Here is a 27,994-nt window from a genome sequence, read left to right as displayed (position 1 = left end):
GTGCAGCCTTGAGGCCATATTTGCTTCATTATTATGAGGATTGAGTGTGAATCAGACCGGCCGGCAGCTGCTGGATGAGAGGAGGAGGGAGGAGGGAGTAAGGGAGGAGGATGGAGGAGGAGGAGGGATGCTGGGCTTGTTCACATAATAGCCGGCGGGTGAAGGCGTGGTGAGTGTGGCTCAATACGAGGCTGGTGTGTGTGTGTGTGAGCTACAGTATAGTACCGGAGGATGAACATGGACAGCGGCTGCAAGGAGCCTCCCTTCCAGAGCTGATCAGGGAGGGTGAAGTGATCAATATGCAGCGATACCTTATCGATACCTAAACGGGGATACAAGGAGAGCGAAGGTAAGGCGATATATATACATGATGATGTGATGGGAGGCAGACTGAAACCGCCTCAGTGGAGCTGTGAGGAGACAAAGTAGACCGAGTCATGGACGCATGTGTGATCATCAATGAGAATTACAAACAGCATGGGTTTGGCTCTCTGCAGTGTTTCCTCCTCAGTGAAATAAGGGAGGAGTGAGCTTTTTATTTGGCACATCTGTCTTAGTCATGCACGGGGCTCAGGTGGAAACCACCCATCTAACAGTATACAGTATAGCCCACGGTATAGCTCATTCATTGTTCTCCTCTGCACAGTGGAAACCGGCCCTGAGGTGGGCTATAGTCTCATTAAAGGAGGATGCTGTGGACAATACTGCTATGTGTAGTAGTGGATGTGAGACGGTTTTATTAAAGGGGTTTGAGTAAGAAAAAAAAAAAAAAAAGTAGTTTTATAATAAGATATTTGTCTGGTTTGATTGAAGCTAATAAGGAGATGCAGGGTGTATAATACATTGGTTTTAGGTATAGGGTATGTATTGGCAGGAATCTGGCAATACGTACCACAATACGGAGTTACAATTCAATATATCGCAATACTGTAAGCAAGGCGATATATTGCGATAAAAAAAAAGAAAAGAAATCGGAGTAAAGTTTACTTTTTTAATGCAATCAGAACAGTGGGATCTGTGATTGCATTCATCACATCCAGCATCATACTACTACACACCACTTTGAGAGGGCACAAACACTGAAAGGACGCATATCTTTGCAAATGAAATGTCTGAGTTGAAGGTTCAGTAGGCAACAATTTTTCAGCGTTATTGTAATACAAGTGTTCTGAGAGACTTCTGCACCTCCTCGTGGCTCTGTTTTCAGGCTTTAAAAAATTTCCAGCTGGTGGGCGGTGCTTGGTATTTCCTCAGCAGATCTCAACATGGCTGCCGGGTCACAAACGTTCTCATGTTACAGCTAAACAGTACACTACAAGATGTTTCTGAAAACATTTGAGGAGAGAAATAGTTACCGTAACAGAATATTGATTCATATTTGATCAGCGCTGCCTAGTTTGATCGGAGTTTGCGAGTGATTGACTCGTGGCTCTCATAAACAGCAGCTTGACAGCAGACCTCAGATCAGCTCTGACTGGTTGTTTTCTTCCGGTCTGTGAAATCCTGCAGATGCCTTTAGGAGCACCGGAGGACACCAGAGGCACATGATTTTTTTTTTCAGATTATCTGTCTTATGTACTACTGTCAGGATATGAAGCGCTTTGAGTGGTCGGAAGACTAGAAAAAACTGTAAGGACGTTGATACTTGAAAACTGTATCAAGTCCATATAGTGACCGTTTTATAAGAAAAACCTTTTTTTATCATATTGGCTCCATTTCTACCCACTGCTGCTTTAATCTTTGCATGTAAACTACTAATTAAAAATCTATACAGCATTTTGGTGAATCGATACAGTATCACAAAACATAATATCGCGATATTCAATTTTTTTAAAAATATTTTCTTACACCCCTATTAGGTAGTATTTAAAAAAAAAAATGCTTGTCCAAAGCATTGCCTAATTTTTAGAGTTTTTTTGTGCATTATTTTGTGCCTAATTATCATTTTCTATTTCGAAGCGTATGCGATTTGTGACTATGGTGACTACTGGTGAACCAGGTCAAGCTTACAAGGACAATAGTTATTATACTTTTGGTGCAGGTTGGCCTCCTTGGTACCTTTGTGATTTTTCCATGTAAATGTCTTGTTCTGGCAGATTCTGGATCTCTATTTTTACTCCACTGGTAAAAACACGGATGAGCCCCGCAAAGACTGACACTGACCTACTGATATTATCTCAGAGTTGAAGGAAGAGACGCACACGTCTGTGTGTATTTAAAGCGCCATACGTTGTAAACAGGAATTGTTGCTGTGGTGGTTGCGTCTGCACATGTCCAGTGTGAAACTTTGTTGCTCTTCCTTGTTGGACAGGATGTCCTGTGTCATTTGTCACACCTTGTCAACTTTTTGAGGGGCAAGGGTCACTAAAGTTCTTGTTAACTCCTTCAATACATCTTCAACAGAAATTTTTCTTGAGCATCCTCACTTGTTTGTCAGTCTGAGAGCCTAAAGAGGCAGGTGTTTGATGCTGCTGCTGAGAAATGTCTCAGCGCTGTCGGTTGGCAACCGTCCATTTATGAATCAAAGCCTCCTGAGACTTTCTGAGAAATGTGCTAAAGACAGAGAGAGGGGGGGGGGAATCTATTTTTGGACAGGCAAATAATCTTGTACTCATACACTTCACACAGATGGAATGAATCTGATATACTATATTATAATAAGGTGCAAGCATAGCAGCATCGCTGAGGTGAAACAGGTTGTCAGGTGAGGATTTGGGGTAAGAAAGCATGTAGCTCTCCTGAAAATCCAAACTGATTAATCCAGTTTCAACATATCATAGCTGATCTTTGACATTTAGTTAAGGTTAAATCAATAAATATAACTTGATTACATCCCTATTATTCCTATGATAATGATGATTTTCACTGGGCTGCAGACACTCTGGTTCTTCGTCCAGATCTGGATATTTGGTCATGTTCCATTTTCTCCGCCCGTTCGTTCAACGTTATGCCTCAGTGCCTCGTCCCTGAGCTCTGCAGAAAGTCACCGCAGTTCTCTGTAATGAAACTCTGCAGTTTTGTGATAGCAGGAGTGTCAGTGGGGACAGCAGAGAATGACGGCAACTGGTGGTAAAGCTCTCATGATTGCTTTAGACTAGTCAGTGTTTTGAATCAGTCCTATATGCACTACTGTGTGCTTTTAAGGTATTTCGATTTTACACTGAGACACTGCAGTTAGACAGTTTGGGGCTTTTGAAATATTTTTGACTTGAGCATCTTCACTATGATCAATAAAAGTGGAGAGATCCAAAAAACAAATGTATCTAGGATCCAGGAATAAATATATAAAAATGAAATTCTACATGTTAGAGTCTTTTGTTTAAACTCAAGATATCCCAACAAACGCACTCATGTTCCTCAGATGATGAACCCACTGAATAATTTTGGAAACTTCATGAGCTTTTTAGCACTACCTTTAGACCAAAGTAGAATCTTTGCACACAGATAATAGTACATAGTAACATTATAGATGGTTCCCCATGAACTGCTGAGCACTTTTATATTTCCTTGGATAAAAACTGTAAGGCTGCCCCCTCTTAGTTGACTGATCGGTCGTTTTGGTGTTAGTCGGCTAAGATTTCTTTAGTCAATTAGTCCTTTTTTATGCTTTTTCATGCTGAATGACTTATTTCTAAGAAACTTATGAGCACACTTCAAGGTTAAGCATCGACCTTGAACAATTAAGGTTAAGATAAGTCGTTGGGCAATGAGTCTCGCTAGAGTTTTTGCCAGTTTTCGCAATTTGCGGGTTACCTTCTAGACACGACTCTTGGACAAATGCTAAATGAAATTCCCCTCAGCAGCAACTAGCAAATGTTGGCATGCAAACATGCTAAACTAAGGTGGTAAATATACCTGCATTTAGCTCAAAGCACTGCTGTGTCTACGTACAGCCTCACAGATACGCTAGAATGGCTGTAGACTATTAGTCTTGTTTATTTAAAAAATACTTTTTAAGTGTTTGTTGTGTTTAAGTGCCGAATCATCATTTTGAATTTCTCTGCAAATGCTATTACAGGTTTGTCGTGATCTAACAGACACTGAGCAGGTGTTTAAGTCGCATTGTTGCCTAACAGCACAGATGAAAGCCTTTCTTTGATTATGTGGCTTTTCTTCGTTTTAACACGCAGTCACAAAGGCTCAAGGTCGGTTCTTACGACAGCAGCTGAAACTATGTGCCTTCGAGCAGGACGCTCTGGAGAAAACACATGGTGATGGAAACTTTAATCTTATAATATATATCTTGTACATCTGTAAAATGAAAATATCTTTAAGGCTAACTTGAATATTTCGCTCCTACTGCTAGCATTACAGTCCTACAGACTGATAGAAGCAGATTTGACCACTACCGTCAGCCTTGAGTAAATATATCACAATGTCCTACTGCCTTTGTAGACGTCCTTTTCTGGGTGAGAATAAGAACTTGTACTGCATGATGACATCATTCATATGAATCACTCCTCTGTGATCCCCCGCCCTTGTAGCCCATTACAAGAGGTGCTGTGATTTATAAAAACAAAATGCATATTTCTTCTTCCAGGTTCTAATTTCTCCATAATATCCTGAGCCTCATTGTGCTCATGAATTTCCCGGATATCACAAACAGCCAGACTGGTGTTCTTTGGGAGATGCTGCTAGACAGATTACCTTTTGACCGCTGACAACATGAGTCATGATGAGATATCAGATGAGGTTTCAGATAATCCTGCGCTGTATCCTTCAGCCCTCAGCTTCTGTAACCATGCAGGGCTTCTTGCTGCAGACTGTTGAGTGTTTCATTTATTATTTTTCACTGCCAATACGCCTACTAATTAAGCATCCTGTCAGTGAGATTTCTTTAGGAGAGCTGAGACTTTCTTGCCATAATGTAAGACCAAAAATAATATAAATAAAATAAGAAGAGTGAAGTAATCATTAATCATGCAGGTCTCTCTGTTGTCAGGGTCAGAGGTCAGCTACATCAGCTACAGCTATTGTCCTAACATTATAGAGGAACTGTGTAAAATATCATGTACTCAAAACACAGAACTTAGCGTGTTTCCCTTTACCGTCACCAGTGTATTGGGTGTCACATCCTTGATTTCACAGCTTTTATTTTGATTTCTGTCTTTGTTTGTTTAACCCATTTGTGCCCAAAGACTAGTATGATGAAGGAAAAATGCCACAACATTTGTTTTGATTGGTTAAAAGTCTATGTTATGGACATACTTTGTATATAAGTATCTAACAGTACAACTTTGACATTTTTAGATTAAATAAAAAATCTAAGTTTTATTAACGGTCAAAGAAAATAACACAAAATAACACTTACATTGTGTTTATTGATTATTTTACACTGCATATGTGTGCATATATTTGATATTCAACTTGTTATGAGTTCATAGATATTAAATACTTGATTGCGCTTCTTGTCGTTTATGAGATACTGCCATTTTATTATCATACTATATTTAGTATTTGGGCCGATGGGACGACTGTTTCTATTGCAAAAAAACAGTAGTTCCATGTGCTCAAAGACTAGACATAGTATGATGGAAAAATTCATTTTTTCAGCCAAACAGTTTGACCGAGTTTGGAAATTTCTTCACATTTGTGCTTATGCAAGCCCGGAGAACACTGAACACGAAACACATTTTTAAAATTCACTGGCAAGCACAAATGGATCAATGGGCGTAGCCAGTCACTAGTTTCTTTATTGTGGTACTGGTGTTCTCAAAAACAAATCTAAAGTAAAAATTTTTGTGAATGTGTAAACTATAATAATTTCCGGCTTTGTCTGATTGCAGTGGGCGTCTACATAAGAACATGTAACCATAGAGAGCAGACACCGACTTGTGCGTGATACAATCCTTCATCAATAATGCATGAAAACGGGAAACTGAGATAAGAAGGGCTGCAGTCTGGACATGACATTTAACCAGTGTGACGTCTTAAACACTGACAGCCAGGTTACTCGGAAGACGGAGAACTTCTCCTGTTAGCTTATTGTACAACTTTCAGGTGTGATATGGTGTTATTTTGTTATAATTTCCATGTATTGAGGGATTTACATGTCTACATCTTACCAGGCTGTGTCTTATTATAATGAACATGGCTATTCTTTGTTTCTTTGTGAAGGAGGCCACATCTGCACATTCTCCAAGTCTCCACCGGGATATTTCACTGTAGCACAATATATAACAAGCTGTCTATATGCCAACCTCAGGCTCCAGTCTCGAGCCAAACCCGCACCCTGCAGCGTCTCTGGAGAGACGAACACAAAGACTGACAGCTCTTTCATCTCTTCCCTCCGTGTCTCTTTTACATGAAGGTTCAGTGCTTGTTTTAACCCCACAGGGTCCAAGGCTGGCCTTTTTTACCGAGGTTGAATAGGTTGTGTTTGGTTGACTAAGCAGCGCCGTCTGCTGTGCTGTGACGAATACATCATGAGATGACAAATGATGAATGATTAGTCGTTTTAATCGATCAACAGAAAATGAATCTGCAACTATTTAGGTCACTTTTCAAGCGATTGGCTGCTTTTCTTTGTCTTATGCGAGTGTAAACTTGTTGTCTTTGAGTTTTGGACAGCTAGACTGACAAAACAAGCCATTTGAAGATGTCAAGTTGGGCTTCCAGCATATTGTGATGTGCATTCTTTACTATATTTGGACATTTAAATGTTATATTAATAACATTTTTATGTAGGCGAATAATAATAATAAAGAAAATACATCCACAGAGCTTTTAGAAAGGCAAATAAAGGCATCACTTTTCCTAAAAAAAATATTAGGATTTTAATCATTTAAAAGATTTTGGAACAAAATTAATGTTTTGTTTATCTCTGTAGATATCTAACGTTTGGTTCCCACTTCTAACAAGGCTTGTGAGACAATAGCAAAACAACATTGGTATCATGTGCCTGAGTCTCACTCCACTTGACCATAAAATATGCCAGTTGTGCCTAAATGTAATCAATAGCACCTTTAATCAGTGAAGAACATAATCACAAGCTGCCGCTCCAGTTGCTCATGTGCATTGTTGATTATTATTGTGTTTCCACCATAGTTTTAAATCCCAGCCTGTTACTGGTGACTTCTGTGTGTTGTGACAGAGAAACTGTTGTGCCGTCAGATATATAAATAGCGGGTCTTGTAATGATTATATAGCTCTCAGATGATTAATAGTGTAGATTCCTCCAACTCGCGGCTCCTCCTCCCACTCTCTTCATCTATATTGCATAAGCACAAGTCATCCCAGCTGAGTTTGACTCTCGTCTGCTGAGCTAATAACTGCTTATGAAAATTCCTCAGCGGCTTGTTTAAGAAGCCATTTTCTCCATATGAACTTCTTCTTCTTCTCCATATAGAAAAATAATAATCCCTGCACCATCTAGTGGCCAGTGCCTTTACTGTACACGCTTATTCCAGAGACATTGTGTGACCCCACCACGATGCAGTCATAACTTCAAGCTCAAATCAATGCAATAATATTCCTCCACGCTCCACAAATTAATTGAATTGATTGAATGTGCACTTTTAATTTAGATCATGAAAGAGAATTTATGAGTGTGGCGAAAAAGACAGACGCATTATTCGGAGGCAATAATTGACAAAGTGCTCGTTAAAACATTACAGACGGCGTAATTTAAAGAAGTGACCACGGGTGTGTCCCCATCCTGACCCATTCAGGAAGCAGGGCAGTTTGTTTAATCATTTATTAGTGCAGCAGTGTGAATGAGAAGTGTGTAGAGTAAAGCCTCCTTTGAGTTGTTTCAATCACTTTAGTGGCTCTTTTATCAAATCACTCAGTTAAAATGTACACGAAAAGGAAGTATAGGAGAAACCTGATATCCAAGATCCACAGAGCAGCACACAAAGTGAGATAAGCATTCAGCAGACAATATAGACATTAACCACCTCATATCGACCTCTTGTGTTTCCTGTCTGACCCCAATTGTTGGTATTAAGAAGCAGTAAACCCCAAAGTGTGGTTAGGATTCTGCCCCAGCCTTCAGTCAGCTGTTGATTTCTCATAAACTGGCTACGCTGTATATAAGCCGTCGCTGCACACAGCTCAGGCCCGGCTGCTCAGTCAATAACCTGGAACCTGGAACAAGTTGCCGGTTAATCCTGACAGTCTGTTACTGCTCACTCCAAGCCAACAATTTCATGGTCTGGATCCGTAATAAGAGTCTCTTATTAAAGGATGAGGTCTGGTCAGGGATGCATCCACACCTGCACGCTCCCCGGAGAGGTTTACCAGGTACAGCAGCAGCTGCACGGTTCACTGTTCAAGTGTTAGAAGTTGTGATCAGCCTCATTCTGTCAGGAGAGGAAAGGCTTTTGAATCTGTCTGAAGTGTTGCCTTTTTTTTCAGTTTGTGAGAAGGTTTTGTTGTGAAACTGGTTAACCTCAATCTGTCATTTTTACCAGCTATTTGATTTATCGGGCGTACAGACAGTTTCTCTCAGTGTGTCTTAGTAGGCCGAGCTGATTCTGTGATCTAAGAATCGTTGTTTGGAGAGCATTGTGGTCCAAAATGATCTTGCACAAGGAAACATGATTTAGGTACGAATACCAGAGAACTGGATTCAATGGATGCAGAGTTTAGTCAGAATCTGATATGAGGTTGCAGGTTATGGCTATAAACAGTTGCATGCTGGTTGGAACTTGATGCATAAATGTTTTATTGAACAACAGGGTGCAAAGCTTGCCACATATTCCAATTATGAAGATATTAGCAGTGGTGAAAGACACATTCAGATCTTTTACTTAAGTGGAAGTAGCAATACAACAGCGCAAAATACTCCATTACATGTTAAAGTCCTGTTTTCCACATATTTCTTATGTAAAAGTACATAAGTATTACTGACAAAATGTACTTAAAGCATCAAAAGTAAATGTACTCATTATGCAGGAAGTTTCCCCTTATATTAGTACATATTATGTTATATTATTATGTTTGCATTCATGTCTGAACAGCATTTTAATGTTGTGGCTAGTGGAGGTGAAACTAATTTTAATTACTTTATATATTGTTGGGTAGTTTCATCTGTAGAAATGCATCATATTTTATATACTGATCATGTGTTTTGTGTGTGAGTTAAAAGTACAATATCTCCCACTGAAATGTATTGGAGTAGAAGTATAAAGTAGTAGAAGTACAGTAGTAAATGCTGTAAAGGCTGAGAGACTGAAAGAGCAAAAGTTAAATGTGAAAGGTTCAAAGTGGTACAAATCCTTCCTTTGGTTGCTAAGGCAACAAATCCTTGAGACAAGGTTTTTATTGTCCTCGACAACGTCAGTGTTTATTTTTTATGTATTTACCACCGAGGCTTTTGCTCAGTTTGGCTACTGATAGTTTATATAGTAACTCTTTAAGACACTTTAGATATTTTAGTGTTCCAAGACTTTATTATCAGGCCTTATGTGTGCAGTATGGCTGTAAAAACATCACCAATACACGGGACCTGATGTTATTGTTCCTCGTGATGATGAACAGCTTGCAATCTGTTGTCACAAGCTCTGAACTTCCTCTTTTCTTCTCCCTGCAGATGACTGAGGGCAGACTGTGCCAAGTGCAGCTGCTGGACGACAGGAAGCTAGAGCTGCTGGTTCAGGTATGAATGCTCCCGACGTAAAGCGCCTATAATCAATGTTTTTACAACAACAATTGATCGAATGGCTATGTGTAATGTGAAAGGGGCTGCTGGTAATAATGGACCCACACAAAATGATCACCCTCAGCAGCTCGAATAAGCATCTTTCAGCTCATTGTTTTGTGTTTTTGGTTGCACCTGTACTGTTTTAACTCACTCCCACTGCGTTGTTTTTGCCATTGTTTTTAGCGAAAAGGCTCTAAACACCAACTTTACACTACATGCTACGTACCAAACATCAGACAGACAGTCAGCAACTAGCTGGTGAACATAGTGGGGCATTTAGTAGCTAAAGAGCCAGATATTTCCCTCAGGAGTTGGTGGAGACCAAACCAGAGCTAAAAGGAGAGTGAATATTGAACTTTATTTATCAGGGGGTCAGAAATTATGACTCCAAATAAATGCTGATGTTGCTCCGTATAGATCTGGACGTGTAAATATAAGCAGGTGTTTTGCTAAGACGTTCGCCAACTTAAAATATGATGTCAGTGTTGTGGTTTGTTTCCTCTCCCCGCAACTGGCCAAGTGACCTGTTTTTGCAAGTTTAAAGGTGCGCTATACAATATTCAGAGCATTAATACAGCATCAAACAACTATTTGCTATGTAAAGATATAGAGGAGTAATGTCTACCTGAGCGGAGAATGAAGCCACTCTCATTCTGTGTGTGAGCTTCTCCTTGCTTTGTTGCCTTTTAGTGTATGTTCGTGCATGTGAGATAGATAGATAGATAGATAGATAGATAGATAGACTTTATTGTCATTGTCATTGAAAACAACGAAAAACAGTTTAGCAGCTCTTTGCAGTGAAAAAACCCATTAAAAACATTCAGTCACAAAGTAGAACAATAAATAAGTGGATCATCATAAAGTGCAGGTGCCACGATTATGGTTCAGCAGCTAGTGTCCTCAGCCTTTGAGGGCGGGCTGGGGGGGGTTCTACACACTTGACAGCCTGTGGGTAAAAGCTGTTTCGTAGTCTGTTTGTGTGTGTTTTAATTGTCCTGTATCTCCTTCCGGATGGAAGGGGAGTAAACAGTACATGTCCAGGATGGGTGGGGTCTTTGGAGATACAGCTGGCTTTCTTACAGAGCCGGCCAGCGTATAGGTCACTGAGGGGGGGTAATGTGGTCCCAATCACCCTTTCCGCCATCCTCACCACCCGCTGCAGGTCCCTCCTGTTCTCCACTGTGCAGCTAGCAAACCACACAGTGCAGCAGTAGGTCAGGAGGCTCTCAATGGTTGCCCGATAGAAATTGATCAGCAGGTGTTGAGGAAGGTGAGCCTGCTTCAGCTTCCTGAGGAAGTAGAGTCTCTGCTGGGCCTTCCTCACCTGATGAGAGATGTTTTTGGACCAGGTGAGGTCTGATGAAGTGTGGACTCCGAGGTACGTGAAGCAGTCCACCCTCTCTACCTCCTCTCCACGTACGCAGAGGGCAGAGTGCTCCACCCGCCTGGCTCTCCTGAAGTCTATTATCATTTATTTTGTTTTAGTTGTGTTTAAATCCAGGTTGTTATGGGAACACCATTGTGTCAGATGTTGGATCTCCTCCTTGTAGGCTGTCTCGTTGTTGTTTGTTATCAGTCCTACTACAGCAGTGTCGTCTGCAAATTTGACCATGGTGTTGGTGGGGTGAGCGTGCCCTACTGGCCGCCGCTCTGCACTGCTCACATACGGCGGTTACAGCTGATAACGCTGTCCCAACCGACGGTGCCGTGGTGGAAGCGTGGCACCCACCCTCCGGTTACCCTCAGGTTAACACAGTTAGCTCAGCCAGCAATAGAAATGCTCCCAATCTCGCATTTAGCACCTTTAGAAATAATAATGTCATAGAGATGTTTCTGTAATGTAATGATATAATGTGTGTGGCATATTTTCAGTGGGAACATACTACAAACATTTGTAAAAATGTTTAGAAGGGAGGTATATTTCCTCCATCCCATTCCCCCAAAATATATATGATTAGGCAGCATGTTGGTGAGTAGGAATACCAGCCTCCAGCAGCATGACCTGGGTTAAATCCCTGAATATGAGTGCTGTTGAAGTGTCCTGGAGCACAACACTAAATCCTCATTCCAGTGCTACTGTCTGCTCTCTAGTTGCTCTTTCAGTCTTACGTCTCTTTGGAGGGAAGGAGGCAACAGAAAAAACAATTTACTGAAGTATCTGTGACACATTTATCAATTATTGTACAAGGTTTTTTTCTGCTACTATTTTGAATTCCAGTTGGTTTACAGCTAAATCTGAAATCTTCCTCCACAGCCTAAGCTGCTGTCGTATGAACTCCTCGACTTGGTTTCCTCCCACTTCAACCTCAAAGAGAAGGAATTCTTTGGACTCGCATTTTGTGATGACAAGTATGTAAATTGTTGAGTTTATTTCTTTTCAGTGGTTTGAATATTCACAGATTTCCATAAATGTGTGTTCAAAAGGCAACTTTTTCTGAGGCTTCAGCCTGTTTGCTTTTGCAGTGGTCAACGTAAGTGGTTGCAGATGGACCGCAGAGTTCTTGAACATGACTTTTCAAAGAAGTCCGCGCCCATCGCCCTCAACTTCCTGGTCAGGTAATAATTCATTTTTCCCATGCAAGTCACAAGATCTCCAGCAGGGAGCACCACTTTGTTGACTTGGAAGTATTAAAGCTGTTAGCTGTCAAACAAAATGTCCAGGGTAGTTCCTATCCTGATGTCTTCAACTGGTGGCTGAAAAAGCTTTGACTTTAAAGTGTCTTTTGGTAGTGTTCACCCTCACTCTCACCTACACTTCACACTTCTAACATTCACTAGGCAGAGAAAAGTGCTTTGAGGATGTCCTATAATAAGCAGCAATAACCCAGTTCAGTTATCTTCATTTAACCTTAAAATTGTTGTGTGCATCTGCTTTTATCCTCCATAGGTTTTATGTAGAAAACATAACAATGCTTAAGGACATCATAACAGTCGAGTTATTCTTCCTGAATGCAAAATCTGCTGTCTACAACGTAAGTGTTTTTCTCCTGGTTTTTGAAGCAATGAAAAATGATGCGGCTAGTTGTTTTTGTTCTCCGCAGCTCCCCGATGATTCACTGTCTCTGGACCCCTTGCAGCTCAGCAAACAATGGCTGCAGGGCACAGTTTCCCTACTCTGCCGGCTGGAATGTAAAGTAGACAGTCTAAGAAAATAGAAAAAAAAACACAAGGCTTCATTTCATCCTGAGAAAAAGCAGAGGTTATTAGGGCAACGCAGAGATTATTCTATGTTTGGATCTAGAAAGCTTTCTCCACATGGACCACATTTTCTGCATCTTGCTCATTTTGTTTCCTAATATTGATTTATTATGTCTCTCAGGGGATTATAGAAGTGGAAAGTGAGAACGTCTTCAAATTAGCTGCAAATGCTTTGCAGGTTAGTGCCTTTTAATTGCCTCATATACACACGTTAATTACTGCATCTAAAATCCCTTTAAAGTATGTAATCTAATAAAATGCATTTCCCTTTTATAACTAGGAGGCGAAGGGAGACTACACGAGGTAAGTGCATATTATCAGCTGGGTATTAAGAAGTATTTAACAGCAGTCGGACAAGTTAATAGTAAGCTTTTAGCGAAGGCATTCAATAGGTCAAAGCAAAAATCAATGGCAGTGTTATGTGAGGTTTACCACAGACTGCTGAGAAGCTTGCACCATGCAACTAATGAATCTCATAGTGCTGATAGAGGCCAAGTATTGCAAAGCAGAGACATTGCAGAGGGTTAGAGACTGTGATCTGCGTTTAACAGGACTGTCTTTTGATATTACACATGTAGTGATCAGAGGGAACAGTGCAGGTCTTTGTGCAGGTCGCCACCTGGCTCTGACTGGTGAAGTGAGATGGTCTAGGGCAGGGGTCAGCAACCTGTACTATCAAAAGAGCCTTTTTAAGCCAAAAGAAAAAAAAATCTGTCTGGAGCTTTAAAACATTAAAGCATTGTAATGAAGGTGGTAAGTCTAATGTGTGAGGGCCTAAGTGCAAATGAGCGGCAGGACATTGAAGAAATATTCTCAGGACATTTGGCTGGAAGCTGTCGCTGGCTTTTCAGCAAATCTAGTGTGCTTGTTCTGGAAATGTCTTTAAATTTCGGAGCCGCAGGTTGCTGACCCCTGGTCTAGGCTTACAGACATCTATGTTTATATGAGTAAATTCTTTATTATGGTAGCTGTTAGGGTTGTAACTACCAGTGAGGGCACTGAGGTCATGTCCTCTGTATTTCTTCTGGGATTTTGGGGGGGATTTAAGCAACTTCAGGAGTAATCTACAATTTAAAACCTACTCATTTATAGGCTGATTCCAGAGTTTTTTTTTTAATATATTCAATATATTTACATTTGAGTGCTGGTAGGCCAAAGAATAAAGGATTAAGTATTCCTGGAAATGTGAAGAATACAATTTACACAGATTGACAGTGCTGGGAGAAGTATTCAGATCAATTACTTAAAAGTACAGCGTATGGGATTCGGCGGCATCTAGTGGTGTGATTGCAGATTGCAACCAACTGAGTACCCCTCAGCTCTCTCCTCCCTTTCCAAGACTGAGGTAACGTGAGCCGCCGAGTGCAAAACTGTGGTAACGCTGTTTGCCTCACTCAGTGGCCATTCTTAACCCATAATAACACTACTTTGGAGCAACAGAAGTCCGACGGTGGCTGGCAGTACCACGGTTTTACACTCTGCGGGTCACATTACCACAGTTTCACAAGCGTGTCTGCGAACTACGGTGGCCTTCAGGTAACGTCAAAACATGAAAGGCTCTCTCTAGAGCCAGTGTTTGGTTTGTCCGTTCTGAGCTACTGTGAAAACATGGTGGACTCCGTGAAGAGGACCTGCTCCCTGTGTAGATATGAAGGGCTCATTCTAAGCTAACGAAAACACGATTCATAGTTTCAGGTGATTATACACAAATTAAAACATAGTTGTGAATATTATATTCCATTTCTGCTAATAGATGCTACACACTTTTCCTTTAAATAAAAGTTGCAATACCACAGTGTAAAAAAGTACTTGTTATGCAGAATGGGCCCTTTAATGTTAGCGCAGCTGTTAGAGCTCATTTTAACTTCTTTATTTACTGTTGGGCAGTTATTCTTATCACTTCATATGATTCAAAGTAACTCCAGCTGTCAGATAAATGTACTGAAGGCCAACTGTTCACAATGTGCTTCTGAAATGTAGTGGAGTAGAAGTTGTAGAGTATCAAAATACTCAAAAACATCAAAATTGTGCTTAAAGCCAATAATTGAGTGAATGTACTAGGTTACATTCAACCACTGGTAATAATTAGCTGACAAAAAATATGAAAAATCCAAGAAGTGCAGTTAAGAGGGAGATTGCCCACTCCTCTTCCAAAAGTGTTCTCATAGCTATGTTTCTTCTCTGTTTCAGTGATGAAAACACCAGAGCTGACTTGAAGAAACTACCAACTCTTCCCACCAAAGTACTCAAGGAACACCCATCACTTGCATACTGGTACGCTTACAGGAAAATGCCTATACTTGTGTCTTAAAGAAGACCTATTATGCTCATTTTCAGGTGTATACTTGTATTTTGAGTTTCTACTAGAACATGTTTACATGCTTTAATGTTCAAAAAACGCTTTAATTTTCACATACCACCTTATTTCACCCTCTGTCTGAAATGCTCTGTTTGAGCCCCTCCCCCTCCTTCCAAAAAGCCCTGTCTGCTCTGATTGGTCAGCTGGCCCACTGTTGTGATTGGTCAACCGAACCAAACTCGTCAGACTCTGCTCCAGCTCCGCTCTAACTAGCTTTGTTTGAGGGCGCGCCAAACTAGAAGCCAGGCAGGTATTATGTAAATGTGTTACTTGGTGACATCACTACATTACGGAAGAAAAGACTTCAAGCAAGGCGTTTTAGGCAGTTCAAGAGCAGTGTTACTGTGGGGGAAAAAAGCACAATAGGTCCTCTTTAAAAAACACCTTAAAAACATTCACTGATTTTAGTTTTTACATGCAGCTAAAATACATTCATACAGAATGGTTTGGTCTTATACTGTCCATCAGTTTAAACGGTGTCTTCTTTGTGTGACATTGCAGTGAGGATCGCGTCATTGAACATTACAAGCCGCTGAAAGGAGTCTCCCGAGGACAGGCCATTGTGCAGTAAGTACTGAAGAAAATGGTTCGACCCCAGTAATGAGACGATGAATGCTATTAAGCTTTAAGTTCATTAATCTTCCTCTCACCTCTATTAGCCCTCCCTTCTCTCCGTCTCTCTCTGGCACTCCTTTTCTCATCATCTGATAGAAATCAATAGCTCCCCTTCAGTTGCCGTCCAGTGAATCACCCTGATTCACACGTCTATCTTTTCACATTTCCAAGGTAAACCACAAAAAGCAGCTGGTGGTTTTAATAAAGGTTGTTTTTGTTCTAGGTATTTGACGTTGGTGGAATCGTTGCCCACGTATGGCGTGCACTATTTTGAAGTAAAGGTAAGGTTTTCTGCTGTGATTTAATGGGAAGTGACAGCTGTTGCTCCTGAAACTGAGTCCAACCATCAAGCTGTGTTCTTGGCTCACTGCAGGATAAACAAGGGATCCCGTGGTGGCTTGGAATCAGCTATAAGGGCATCGGCCAGTACGACCTGCAGGATAAATTAAAACCTCGAAAGGTAAATATTTCCTGCTGCACTGTCTCCAGAATGGCTGCTGCTATTTCTCTATTTCACTAAACCGACAGTTGGACATGATAGCACAGGGTTAAGGATTGCTGCTGTGATGATTCACCACCTCAGAATCATGCATCATCTAATTCACTCCAGCAAAAGGCTGGGCTTCAGCTGCTGCAGCAGACGAGGCCAGACTTGACTTGACAAAATTGGAGCGAAATCTCAGTCTAGAGAGTTTAATGAGGCTGGAGAGTTTTCTATAAAGTCTGTGCCAATCGCACATGCAGTGTGAACCTGCTTTTCTTGTTTCATTGGTGTTGTTTTAGCGTATGGGTTGATGGGAGAAACACCCATGTGAGTGATCCATCAGCTATGTCGTCCAGTCAGGTATATCTACAGGGTGCAGAGGTGCAGCGCAGGAGGACGAAAGTTCAAAACAATTCACATTAATTTATTGGCTCTGTCTTCCTGTTCGAGCCTGGCAATCGCTCGACGTGGTGCAATCCATCTTTGGCTGCGGAGTTCCAAAGATTGTGCAAGCAGCAGCAGCCGGCTGTGCAGGGCAGGCAGCTGTGTGTTTTTGGGAGTGGAGAGGAGGGAGTGAGCTGGTGATGTCAAAGAGAAAGGGGGCTGGATTTGGGGCGTTATAGTGCATGTTCTCTGAGAATACCTGAGGAGACAAGATAGGAGCTGACGGAAGAAGGAACAAAGTGTTTTTTGTTGACGGCAAAGTAAAGGAGGATTTAAAAACTTAAGAAACGGGACCTGTGAACATACATTAAACTGGTAAGACTGCATCTCTTTGTCTGGTTGGAAGTGTTTACTGCAAGTAGACTGAGATTTTGTTCTTTAAATAACATTGACTAACATTTAAAATATTCAATCAACAATCAATCTTTAAAATTATGTATATTTTTTATAGTAAAACTGGGTGTTTTCCTCTTCATTCTTGTTACCGAGTGATATAAAAAATACCCCCCAAAGCAGCCACATGTTGGATCGTTTTCCGTGCCTCATTCAGATCTTGTCCAGACACACAGTGAGTCACTGACCCAAATAGATCGTTCATTTGTCAGTGAGCACCTGGGTGATAACAGGGATGGACGTGATGAGCCATGGAAAGTGTTGTGTATATTGCGATGAGTCTGTGCGTAATGTACCCTTGTGGCATTTCTTAGCTTTCCAACACCTGCGTTATTGCAGACTTGGCATCCCAGACTGTAAATGACAGCTCATGTTACAGTCTGGCTTTATTTTAATGACAGGCTAGCCAAAACACCTGCACTGATAATCTTTTTTTTTTCTAATAGTTTATGTGATGTCAGTCATGATGGTCGTGGCAGTAATGCTACAGATGGTTTTGGTAATAAAACGTGAATTTTCACCAGGACTAAAGGCTCAAATGGACACATTTTAAAGCCATTATCCCTGACGCTCGTCTCTCTGCATATCAGGTTGTGGATTACAGAGCATAATATCCATTTCCCTTATCAGATATTTCTTATTTCTACCCACAGCTTTACCAGTGGAAGCAGCTGGAAAACTTGTACTTCCGGGAGAAGAAATTTGCTGTAGAAGTTAATGATCCACACAGGTGAGCAGCAGGAGAGATTCTTCTTTGTAAACCGCCTATAAGTTGATTATTTTGTTGATTATTTTTGTGTTTTCTAGCCTCTAATTGAGTCTCTCTCTCTTCAGTATTTATCTAAAGAGATCATTCATAGATCACTGTTGCTTTTATTTGAATTGTGATTTAAAAACCTCTGATTTCTTGCAACAGGAGAGCAGTAACAAAGCGCACCTTTGGGCAGACGGGCCTACTCATCCACACGTGGTATGCCAGCCATTCTCTGATCAAAACCATCTGGGTCATGGCCATCAGCCAGCATCAGTTCTACCTGGACAGAAAGCAAACCAAAGTAAGTGTCAGTCATCAGCCAGTACATTACTTTTAATACTTTACTTTTTTAACACCATCCACTAATCTTTGTTGTACATTTCTTTTGAATTCTTTTAGACTAAATTAGGAACAGCAAGAAGTGTGGAGGAAATCGCCATGGATCTCACGGAGCACGGAGGAGCCAAAATAAACCGACTGGGAGACGCAGGCCTGAAGAATAACTTCATAACAGCCAGCAACGGGAGCCTGGTGTCTACAGGTATGACAGTTCATGAAGCAAGTATCTATTAAGCAGTGGTGGAATGTAACTAAGTACATTTACTCAAGTACTGTACTTAAGTACAATTTTGAGATACTTGTACTTTACTTGAGTTCCACTTTATGCTACTTTATACTTCTCCTCCACTACATTTCGGAGGCAAATGTAGTTTATACTCCACTACAATTACTTGATAGCTTTAGTTACTAGTTACTTTGCAGATTCAGATTAATAATAACAAATAAAAATAAACTAATACAATTATGATATATTATTTAAGATTAAGCTACCCAGAAGTATATACAGTCATTGAAATGAGTTCCACCTTTACCAGCTGCAACATTAAAGTAATGAGCACATTGATTGACCCAGTTATATAATATAAATTTTTCTGAAATGGACCATTCTGCATAATGACTACTTCTGGTAACTAAAGTATATTTTGGCGCTAATACTTTATTAATTTTGAGTACAGGACTTTTACTTTTTTAACTCTACTGATCTGAATACTTCCTCCACCACTGCTATGAAGTTTTTTTTGTTGTTGTATTTTTAACAACATTCTTCATTTCAGATCTGATAAACTCTGAGCTGTTTGTGAATTGAAAAGTAAAGGTGACATGTTGAAAAGTCAGCTCCCAGTATCATAACTTGGATGTCATTTTTAGATGCATGTTGGCAGTAAGAACATTGTGTTCACAGGTTCTGCCGACTCTGAAATGAGTGAAGAACAGAAGAAAGAGAAACTCTCTGAGCTGAGAAAGAAAGAGCAGGAGATCCAAGATATCCTGGCCAAGAAAACAAAAGAACTGAAGAAGATTTGCCTGAGAGAGGCGGTGAGAAATCATTTTTAATTAACACTTCTTCTGCTCTGGTGCTATGTTTTGCACGGCACATGTACATTTTTTTCCAGTCAGCTGAACTGTTATTAAGATTGATGGTTTCTGCTGCTACGTTCGGTTCAAAGCCTTCTAGGTATTTTAAAGGGCTTGTTTTTTTTTGTGCTTTCAGGAGCTTACTGGCAAGCTGCCAAAAGAGTATCCCCTCTCCTCAGGTGAAAGACCGCCGCACGTCAGACGGCGAGTTGGCACCACTTTCAAGTTAGATGACCTTTTCCCCTACAATGAGGTCTGTATTTAACGGTTTGTCTGTAGCATGCATGTTAAAGTTCATATGTTTCACTCTTTGGCTTTAAACAACAACAAATCCCACAAAAAGATCACAACCAACAATGAACTGATCCTACTAACAAATATATTTTGTGTAGCCATAGAATGGAGCATTGGTACATTTTTCTGTATAAGGCCATATTACAGGATCTGCCTCCGTGTCTGTGTTCTCTACTGAAGCCTAAAACTATCAGTAGCTGCAACCTTCAGTCATGTGGACAAATTATGTACGGCATTCCTTGAACCTGTGCCATTTTTGGTGAATGTGCTCTTCAATTTTTTGCACCCTCATCATAGTGTGAGCTACAGAGACGTTTTAAACTAGATTATTTTATAAGCATGCACGATTGTAAAAACAGGATTAAGGACTTGTCCTGTTACCGAACGACAGACACTGCTAAATCATTGGTTGATGCAATTTGCTGTTTGTTTTAAGTCTGTTACTTGTCTCTTTTATGTGAATTTTTCTATGTTGTTTTTAACTTTTTGCTGTTTTATTTTTAAGTATGTTATTTGTGTTTTTATGTGGGAAATTGTCATGCTTCTCTTTTGGCCAGTACTCCCTCGGAAATAAGATTCTAAATCAAGATTAGAAAAACTTCGTCTATCACATAAAATTGTCTTAAATTAGGGGCTTACAAACAACATATAAACATACACCCACGAAAGACACAAAAAAATGCATTAAAAACACAAACAATTCCATATATAAATAAGAGCCGGTGTGCAAAGCTGCATTAAAAATGCAATGGGACTAAAAATCGTATACCCCTGTGCAATTAGAGCTCCGTTGTTTTCCGAAAAAGTATTAAAACTACATCAATGAGCCACACTGTTGCGCTGGGTGACTGTTTGTTCCTTCATTACAATCAACATGAGCACTGTAGTTAATCCCACATTTTGTTAGTGCTACAAATACTTGCTGAATCCGCAGCTAAAAATAGTCCCCAACTAATATAAACTACTTACTCTTGTTTGAGTAACATTTGCTGAAGAGTGCAGTGTTTTAGGAAAGTATCCAGCCTTTTAAAAAAAATTAAACTATATCCATTTTTAAAGATTTACCACTACAGTAGGAACCAACTGTCTACTGCAACAGAGTAGGGAAGTCAGAAAGTATTGAGAGTGCTGTTGGTTTCAGTCTTTTCATGGAATTTGTTCACAATATCTAAAATACAGAACATCGTCAGCCTTTTCCTGTACAGTACGTACACTCAGATATCATGAAGACCTGATGATATACTTATTGTTATCTCTGATATACTTATTGTTATCTCTGCTTGTGTTTGGCTGCAGGATCCCTTCCTGAGGAACCTGGAGAGCAGGTTCGCCCTGCAGCAAAAGATCGTGGAGGCGGCTAAGAAGCTCGCAAATGAGTCCGAACTGTGCAAAACCGTCAAGAAGAAGAGGAGGAGAAACTGTTTGGACGCCATGCACAAACTCCAGCAGATAGAGGACGAGATGAACCAGTACAGGATCAAGAAGGGGAAAAAACCCACACAGCGGGCCTCGGTGATCATTGCAGGTACGGTGCAGCTTAATCTGGGATTATCATTTTAGTCATATTCAAAGTAAACATGGATATATTTCCTCTTTCTCCAGATGAACTTATCCGTTCAGACTGTAGCTCTCTGTCTAGTCTCCCACTGGATGACGGTGAGTCAGACATCTGACCTGTTAATGACCTGCATAATAATGATCATTATGACTACTTTTTAAAAGATCATCAGTATTGTTACTGTGTATTTTCTGTGTATTCAGATGACTCAGACGGTGCCAGTCAGAGGCCACGGTCACGGTCTGTCCAAGGCTCCCCTCAGCTCAGTCCGATGCGATCGCTGGGAGCTGAATATGATGAAAGACAGGGATCTCCGCGGGAAAATCACCATAACAAGAACCACAGCAGGTGGGGAAACAGATTTCCTGTCTATAGTCTAGTATAACTTGTTTCACAACTTTGGATTTTATTGAAAAGCTTTCCTTGGAATGAAGCAATTATTTCATGATTTGGCAGAGAGTCTGTAATATTTGTCGTGTCATGAAACCTCATTCCTTTCCTCACATCTCATCCCTTCCCTTTTTAATTTTTGATCCTCTCCGCACCCTTTTAGATTAGCTTTTGAAGGCCAGGATGCTTCCCACTACTACCAGAATCCGAGAGAGGTCTCCTCCACCCACAGTAGTCCCTATAAAACCCTTCCCAGACCTCCTAGAGATCCACGCAGCATGCCTCCCACCCCGGTTATGACCCGCAATGCCTACAGCAGCAGCCAGCTCAGGTGTGATCCGCTGCATTACCAACACTCCTTCTCCTCAACAATAACTTCACTTTAACCTAACCCTCACTTCTCTCAACCCCCAAACTTTTCACCATACAAATCCCTAACCTTTATTTGAACTGATAAATCCGGAAATATTATTGTTCTTTTAGGAGACAGTTTAAAAGTTGTGTCCCTTCTCCAGGTCGGAGGGGTCTCCTCATTGCTTCAGGCATCGCAGCGGAAGTCTGGAGTCGCAGCCCCGGCTAAGAAAAGATGGTGACTCCGAGAAGCCCGTCTTTATCTTGTCGCCGGCCCACCGCAGCAACAGCACAGAGGTGTTAGAGGACTGCTCGTCCTACACCAGCCAGTCCAGTCTGGACTACTACGGGGCTGCCAACACCCACTACAGCACGCTGGACTCCCGATCCTCAACCATGCATCGCCTCCACAGGAAGGTGGAAGTGTATGGAAATACCGGGAGCATGCCCAACTTGGTCCAGCATCATTCTTCTGGTTGTAGTTATTCATGCGACACCTCACCACACTATGCACCCAGTGCCTACTACGTCGCCGGCTACCCCTGCCCCGACATGGAGCCTTACGCTAACGGTGCCTACGTGTATGAGAATGAAGTAGAAGGCCACTACAACGTCAACCCTTCCTACCAAATAAATGGCTACCACGGACACGACAGGTTCAGGAATTACAGCAGTGACCGGGCGGATAGTCTTTCCCAGAATCCGTACGCGACAGTGAGGCCGCCGCGGAACAGAGAGGGGCCCAGGAACGAGCTGTTGGCCAAGAACATGCAGAAGGCGCTGGTGGCGGAGCATCTGAAAGGCTGGTACCAACGGAGCAGGGGCGGAGGGAGGGGGATGCTGGCTGGATACGACTTTGACAGCGGCTCCCAACTCAGCCTGGGCTACCAGACCATGCCGGCGGCCTTCAGCCACTCCAGCAGAACCACCTCCTTTTCATCAGGTGAGATGACATCCCTGGGCAGTGTGAAAAAGTCTTGGCGTTGGCAGGAAAATATAATAAATAACATTACAACCCCCAACATGCCTCAAAGAGCTGCCAACCCACCCAATGTAATTTAATTTATGTAGGTTTCAGTGGAGAGCTGTGTCCAAAGCTTTTCCAGGCTGCCAATAATAGAAGAGAAAATTAGCCCCAGTTTGTGCCTCTAATGTCATTACAGTCACAGAGCAAAGCATCTCTGTTTTCTGAAAGATAAACGCTTGGTGGTTGACTTACTGCTGATCAAAAGGTGTTACCAGAATCTCCAAAGACTCTTCTAACCATCTGGATTTATGAAAAAATGTTGTGTTCTGCACATTAAAAAGGATGTTTAAGTTCAATTCAGACATGTTGGCAAAGGGGTTGAAAGTCTTTTTTATTGTATGTAATAGTGAGATATGAGATGTATAAACTGGTACTAGTAATGTATTAAAATGGTATTAAAAGGTATACATTAGGGCTGTCAATCAATTGGAATATTTAATCATGATTAATTGCATGATTAGCCATGATTAATTGCGATAATCACAAATTTTTTATCTGTTCAAAATGTATCTTAAAGGGAGTTTTGTCAAGTATTTAATACTCTTATCAACATGGGAGTGGGCAAATATGTTGCTTTATGCAAATGTCTGTATATATTCATCACTGAAAATCAGTTAACAACACAAAACAATGACAAATATTGTCCTGAAACCCTCACAGGTACTGTATTTAGCATTAAAAAAAATGCTCAAATCATAACATAGCAAACACATGGCATTTGATTATCATAAAGTGGGCATGTCTGTAAAGAGGAGACTCGTGGGTACCCTTAGAACCCATTTCCATTCACATATCTTGAGGTCAGAGGTCAAGGGACCTCTTTGAAAATGGCCATGACAGTTTTTTCTCATCAAAATGTAGTGCAAGTTTGGAGCATTATTTTCCCTTCTTCACGACAAGCTAGTATGACATGGTTGGTACCAATGGATTCCTTAGGTTTTCTAGTTTCATGTGATGTCAGTATCTTCACTTCACTAGCTTTAAAATTGAGCCCGCTACAACCAACGAAAGGTCGATTGCATTAACGTGTTAAATCAGTGGCATTAGAACGAATTTGCGTTAACGCGTTATCATTGACAGCGCCAGCGTGATTACATGTTAACTTAGATATTGGTCCAAAAAACAAACAAAAAAAGGTTTAGCATGTCTATATCCCAAAATTATGAGTTTTTTTGTAAAGTGGCAGCAACAGCGCTGTAATAACACATTGCCATATCATGTGAAGGGTAATTGTTTGTTTTGGCAATAGTGAAGTTAAGCAGTACTTAAGAGTGTTTCCAATAACAACAATTATTTTGAGTTCGACTCCAACATTAGCTGAGTGTTTTTGCTTTTGTCTTGTTTGCAGTGTCCTCAGTGGAAAGTGCAGGTAACTGGCGCAACCAGCTGGCAGTCGGCCTGACAGAGTACGATACGCCCGACACACCTCAGTACCCGCACCCTGCAGCGCCTGCTTCTCCGTACAACCGCAGTCCCTCGCACAGCAGGTGAGTGCTGCAGATCACTAAATCTCCACACTGAGCCGTGGATGTCAAGTCAATTACAGACAATTGGGGGTTGTTCTTTCAGTTTAATTATTAGTGGAATTTTAGATAAAATCCTGCTTGCTATCTTAAGGCTACAATAATTCGATGCTCAGTGGCAAGATATCAGTGCCACTATTGTTTCCTGTAATGCACGTTGCGATTTAAGGCCTTTGTTTTGTGTGCTGCTCTGCCTCTGGATAAAACATCACATTGTATTTCTGTGCCAAGAGGTTTTATCTTGTGTGACCTGAATCTATTGAGCTAGTAAAAAAACCTAACCTCAAGGACCTTCTCTCTCTTTCTTCCTGCCTTTCCTCTTTCCTTTCTTGACTTATGATTAACGTTCATGTGTGCAGATTGCCTCCAGAAAACAAAGTGTCTGACACAATGCCTAAACAATCAGAGTCAGTAGAGGTGGTTGGCTCTGAGGCCACTAGTACAGATGAACCGTCAGACAACCATTCTAGCACTTAAGGGTGAGACCAATCACAGCGGGCTGCTTTGTGTCGTGGTGCCAGTCATCTCCATTTTGACATCCCATCTTCATTCGTGTCCTGTAGCTTTAGTCAATTCATGCACATTTTCGTATTGTGATCCGTCGATCTTTTTTTACAGCACCGCCTTCTGTATTTGCACAAAAATGTTTCACTCATTATCTTGATGATCTTGCACCTGACATACAGCGAGGAGAGGACATACCTGATTGTGGTTCATCGCAATGGCAATGCAATGGATGGCAATCCATCTTACAGTATCTTATAGATATTTCAGTCTGTACCAAAGTAGTGGACCGACCAAACGACATTGCTATCCCTAGAAACGTCCAACTTTTTAGCCGCTAGCATGACTTAAATGTAAGTTAACATTACTCCATGTAGCCAAAGTCATATTTCATGTCTTTTTCTCAGATGTGTGGACTCGAGTCACAAATTTGAAGACTTTAGAATTGACAAAGTCAAAAAAGACTTGCAACTCAACTTGGACTTTAACACCAATGACTCGTGACTTCTCTTGGACTTGAGCCTTTTGACATGAAAATACTTGATACTTTAGCCCGAAGATTAAAAAGTATGTTATTTAAAAAGTGTGATGGTTCATTTCCTGAACCGTTAACGCTATTAATTCCCAGCAGGTCAACACTTAATTCCCCAAATCCACTTTGTTTGAACCAATCCGACAGCATCCAATCAAGTTGCAGGAGAGAACAATGAAGAACTAATGTTACGTTACAGAGCGCCAGTTGGAAAAAGTAATACCAAAGATGGCATACAAAAACTATACGGTGGTCAAAAGAAAACGCAGTATGCAAAAGTGCGGGTCGAAAATGGCATTAAATCTGATGAAGAGTGCATTATGACTTCTTTAGGACTTGAAACTCAAAGTTTAGGACTTGGGACTTGAGTGCAAAGACTTGAGACTTACTTGTGACTTGCAAAACAATGACTTGGTCCCATCTTTGCTTTTTGGTGTATTGCATTTCCATTTCCATCCCTCAGTTTTTCCCCAAAAGGTTCAGTCATTTGTTCCTTGTTCTCAAACAGTTGAACTACGGTAGATTTGACATACTCTTGTCTCACTATGTGTACAGATTCCACCTGGACGGAAGCTACATGAGCATCCGCTGAAGAGGACCAAACCAAACTTTGGCACAAATAAAGCCATGGCCAGCAGCACATGAAGGGGGTGAAGTTGAAACAATAGGCTGTGCGCACCAACTTTTGTTGCTGCCAGACAAGACAGGGCCTTGGGAGATGTTCTGTCTGCAGAGTCTATGTGTACGCTGTCCTCTGAACACAGTGATGATGACACTCTTGAATGACTTTCCCATGTGCCTTGGATTGGATGAATTGTACAGGCAGATGAGAATGTGTCTAGGAACTTTAAGGTGTTGCACAACCACACTGGATTCAAACCCTACTGTGTTTTAAAGAAGAAAAAAGAGGCAACGTGTGTTTTACTGCGTGTATTTTAACAGGAACTGGCTACTGCCTTATACAAAAACAGTAGGTTATAGAATAAAAATGATTTTCACCACTTTCATCTCAGTACAGTATGATAAAATCGTCTTAAATATGACATTCAAATTGAAAACAAAGCTTGAACATGTTCACAATGTGACATTACATGAACTGAATTGATCATTCATTAGAGCAGACTGTGTATTTGATGAATTTCCATTTCTTCCTTTAGTTCAACTTTTAATCAGAATCTATCATGTCAATATTGTTTATAGAACCATTTGTCTTTGTTGGTGGCGTAATGTGTTTTAAATGCATGGTAAGGATATTGGTTTTTTTTTATAACAACTTCTTTTTATAGCCTATTAACAGAAGACCACTGCCGTAAAAAACATATTCATATCTTGTTTGTTTTCTCACATATTTGTACAGTCAGTGTGTAGTTATATGTTGTTAGATGTTGTCATAAAATATTTTCCACTGGGAACAAGGATGTGAATAAATACATGTGTGACATAGACGGCTGTTGTCACTTTATTTGATAGGCTTGCGTGGCTGGTAAACAGCCGGTTCAGGTTCTGTTATTGAGTACGTGAGTAAGCCTTAAAGGAGGAGTTCAACTTTTTGGTATTCGTATTTGCTTTCTTGCTGCGAGTTAGATGAGAAGATTGACACCACTCTCATATCCAATACGTTCTCATCCCAACTCGTCACTTTATTTTTGGCATCAAAACTACTGTAGTTCCCCTTGGTGTCACTTTAGGATTAGGCAACAAAACCACTTAGTTCGGTTTAAGGAAAAAAACTACATGGTTGGGCTTAAAACTACTATGTTTGTTAAGTTAAAATTAAACTGAACATTGTGAACACGGGATACGAACGAACAGCTGGTTGCAAAGTGAAAAGTGAAACAGCAGTCTCCTGGATGAAAGTCCTGTGTTTTTTGGACCATCCACCAGGGCTGCACAATTAAAGTGTCTGTAGGCAGAATATTTTTGGCATCATTGGGCAAAAATTCCATAATAACCTTTTAGTATATTGTTATTCAAGTGTTCTGAGAGAAAACTAGACTTTCGCACCTCCTCATGGCTCTGTTTTCAGGCTTAAAAAAATATAGTCTGTGACGGGAGACTTTGGCCAATAACAAGTCATTTCAGAGAGAGAGCGTTCCTATTGGCTGTTCATTCAACGGAGGCAGCTGTCAATCACGTGCAAACTGATAAAACGGTCAAACTAGGCAGCGCTGATCAAATATGAATCAATATTCTGTTACTGGAATGCCTATTTCTCGCCTCAAATGTTTTCAGAAACATCTTGTAGCGTACTGTTTAGCTGTAAAATGAGAGTTTGCTCCGGCTGGTGGGCGGTGCATGGTATTTCCTCAACTGATCTCAACATGGCGGCCGGGTCACAAATGTTCTCATTTTACAGCTAAACAAACCGAGCACACTTTCTATTCTGTGCGTTTACTATTGCCCCTGATGGGTTTACATTGTAGTTAATAGAATGCCCAGTGCGTCTCATGCTTGCGCTACAGTAAAGGGTGCCTTGTGCAGCGGTATCATACACCGATGGACGTGA

At 40.9% G+C, this 27,994-nt stretch overlaps 2 protein-coding genes across 3 annotated transcripts in view; one reads left to right on the top strand and one right to left on the bottom strand.

The window, feature by feature from the left end:
* Nucleotides 1–27,994, bottom strand: part of LOC141772554 (serine/threonine-protein phosphatase 4 regulatory subunit 2-like) — a 146,785-nt gene that overhangs the window by 86,795 nt on the left and 31,996 nt on the right. The gene's annotated exons all lie outside the window — the stretch shown is intronic.
* Nucleotides 189–26,933, top strand: frmd4bb (FERM domain containing 4Bb). Of its 2 annotated transcripts, XM_074643628.1 has the most exons (24): nucleotides 189–349; nucleotides 9,536–9,601; nucleotides 11,901–11,995; nucleotides 12,110–12,202; nucleotides 12,534–12,618; nucleotides 12,966–13,022; nucleotides 13,125–13,147; nucleotides 15,035–15,118; nucleotides 15,705–15,770; nucleotides 16,042–16,099; nucleotides 16,192–16,278; nucleotides 17,793–17,869; nucleotides 18,056–18,194; nucleotides 18,293–18,434; nucleotides 19,137–19,270; nucleotides 19,446–19,562; nucleotides 20,900–21,128; nucleotides 21,206–21,259; nucleotides 21,365–21,509; nucleotides 21,715–21,882; nucleotides 22,067–22,845; nucleotides 24,278–24,416; nucleotides 24,812–24,931; nucleotides 26,044–26,933. In XM_074643628.1, the coding sequence occupies exons 2-23, from the start codon at nucleotides 9,536–9,538 to the stop codon at nucleotides 24,927–24,929; spliced, it is 2,955 nt and encodes a 984-aa protein (XP_074499729.1). In that variant the 5' UTR covers nucleotides 189–349; the 3' UTR covers nucleotides 24,930–24,931; nucleotides 26,044–26,933. The 2 variants fall into 2 exon arrangements, with proteins under 2 accessions (XP_074499729.1, XP_074499731.1); XM_074643630.1 differs by lacking the exon at nucleotides 24,812–24,931.

The sequence above is a fragment of the Sebastes fasciatus genome, chromosome 8, assembly GCF_043250625.1.
Source record: "Sebastes fasciatus isolate fSebFas1 chromosome 8, fSebFas1.pri, whole genome shotgun sequence".
Lineage (NCBI taxonomy): Eukaryota > Metazoa > Chordata > Actinopteri > Perciformes > Sebastidae > Sebastes > Sebastes fasciatus.
Note: the sequence above shows the minus strand (reverse complement) of the source record. Positions and strands in the feature narration are given on the sequence as shown.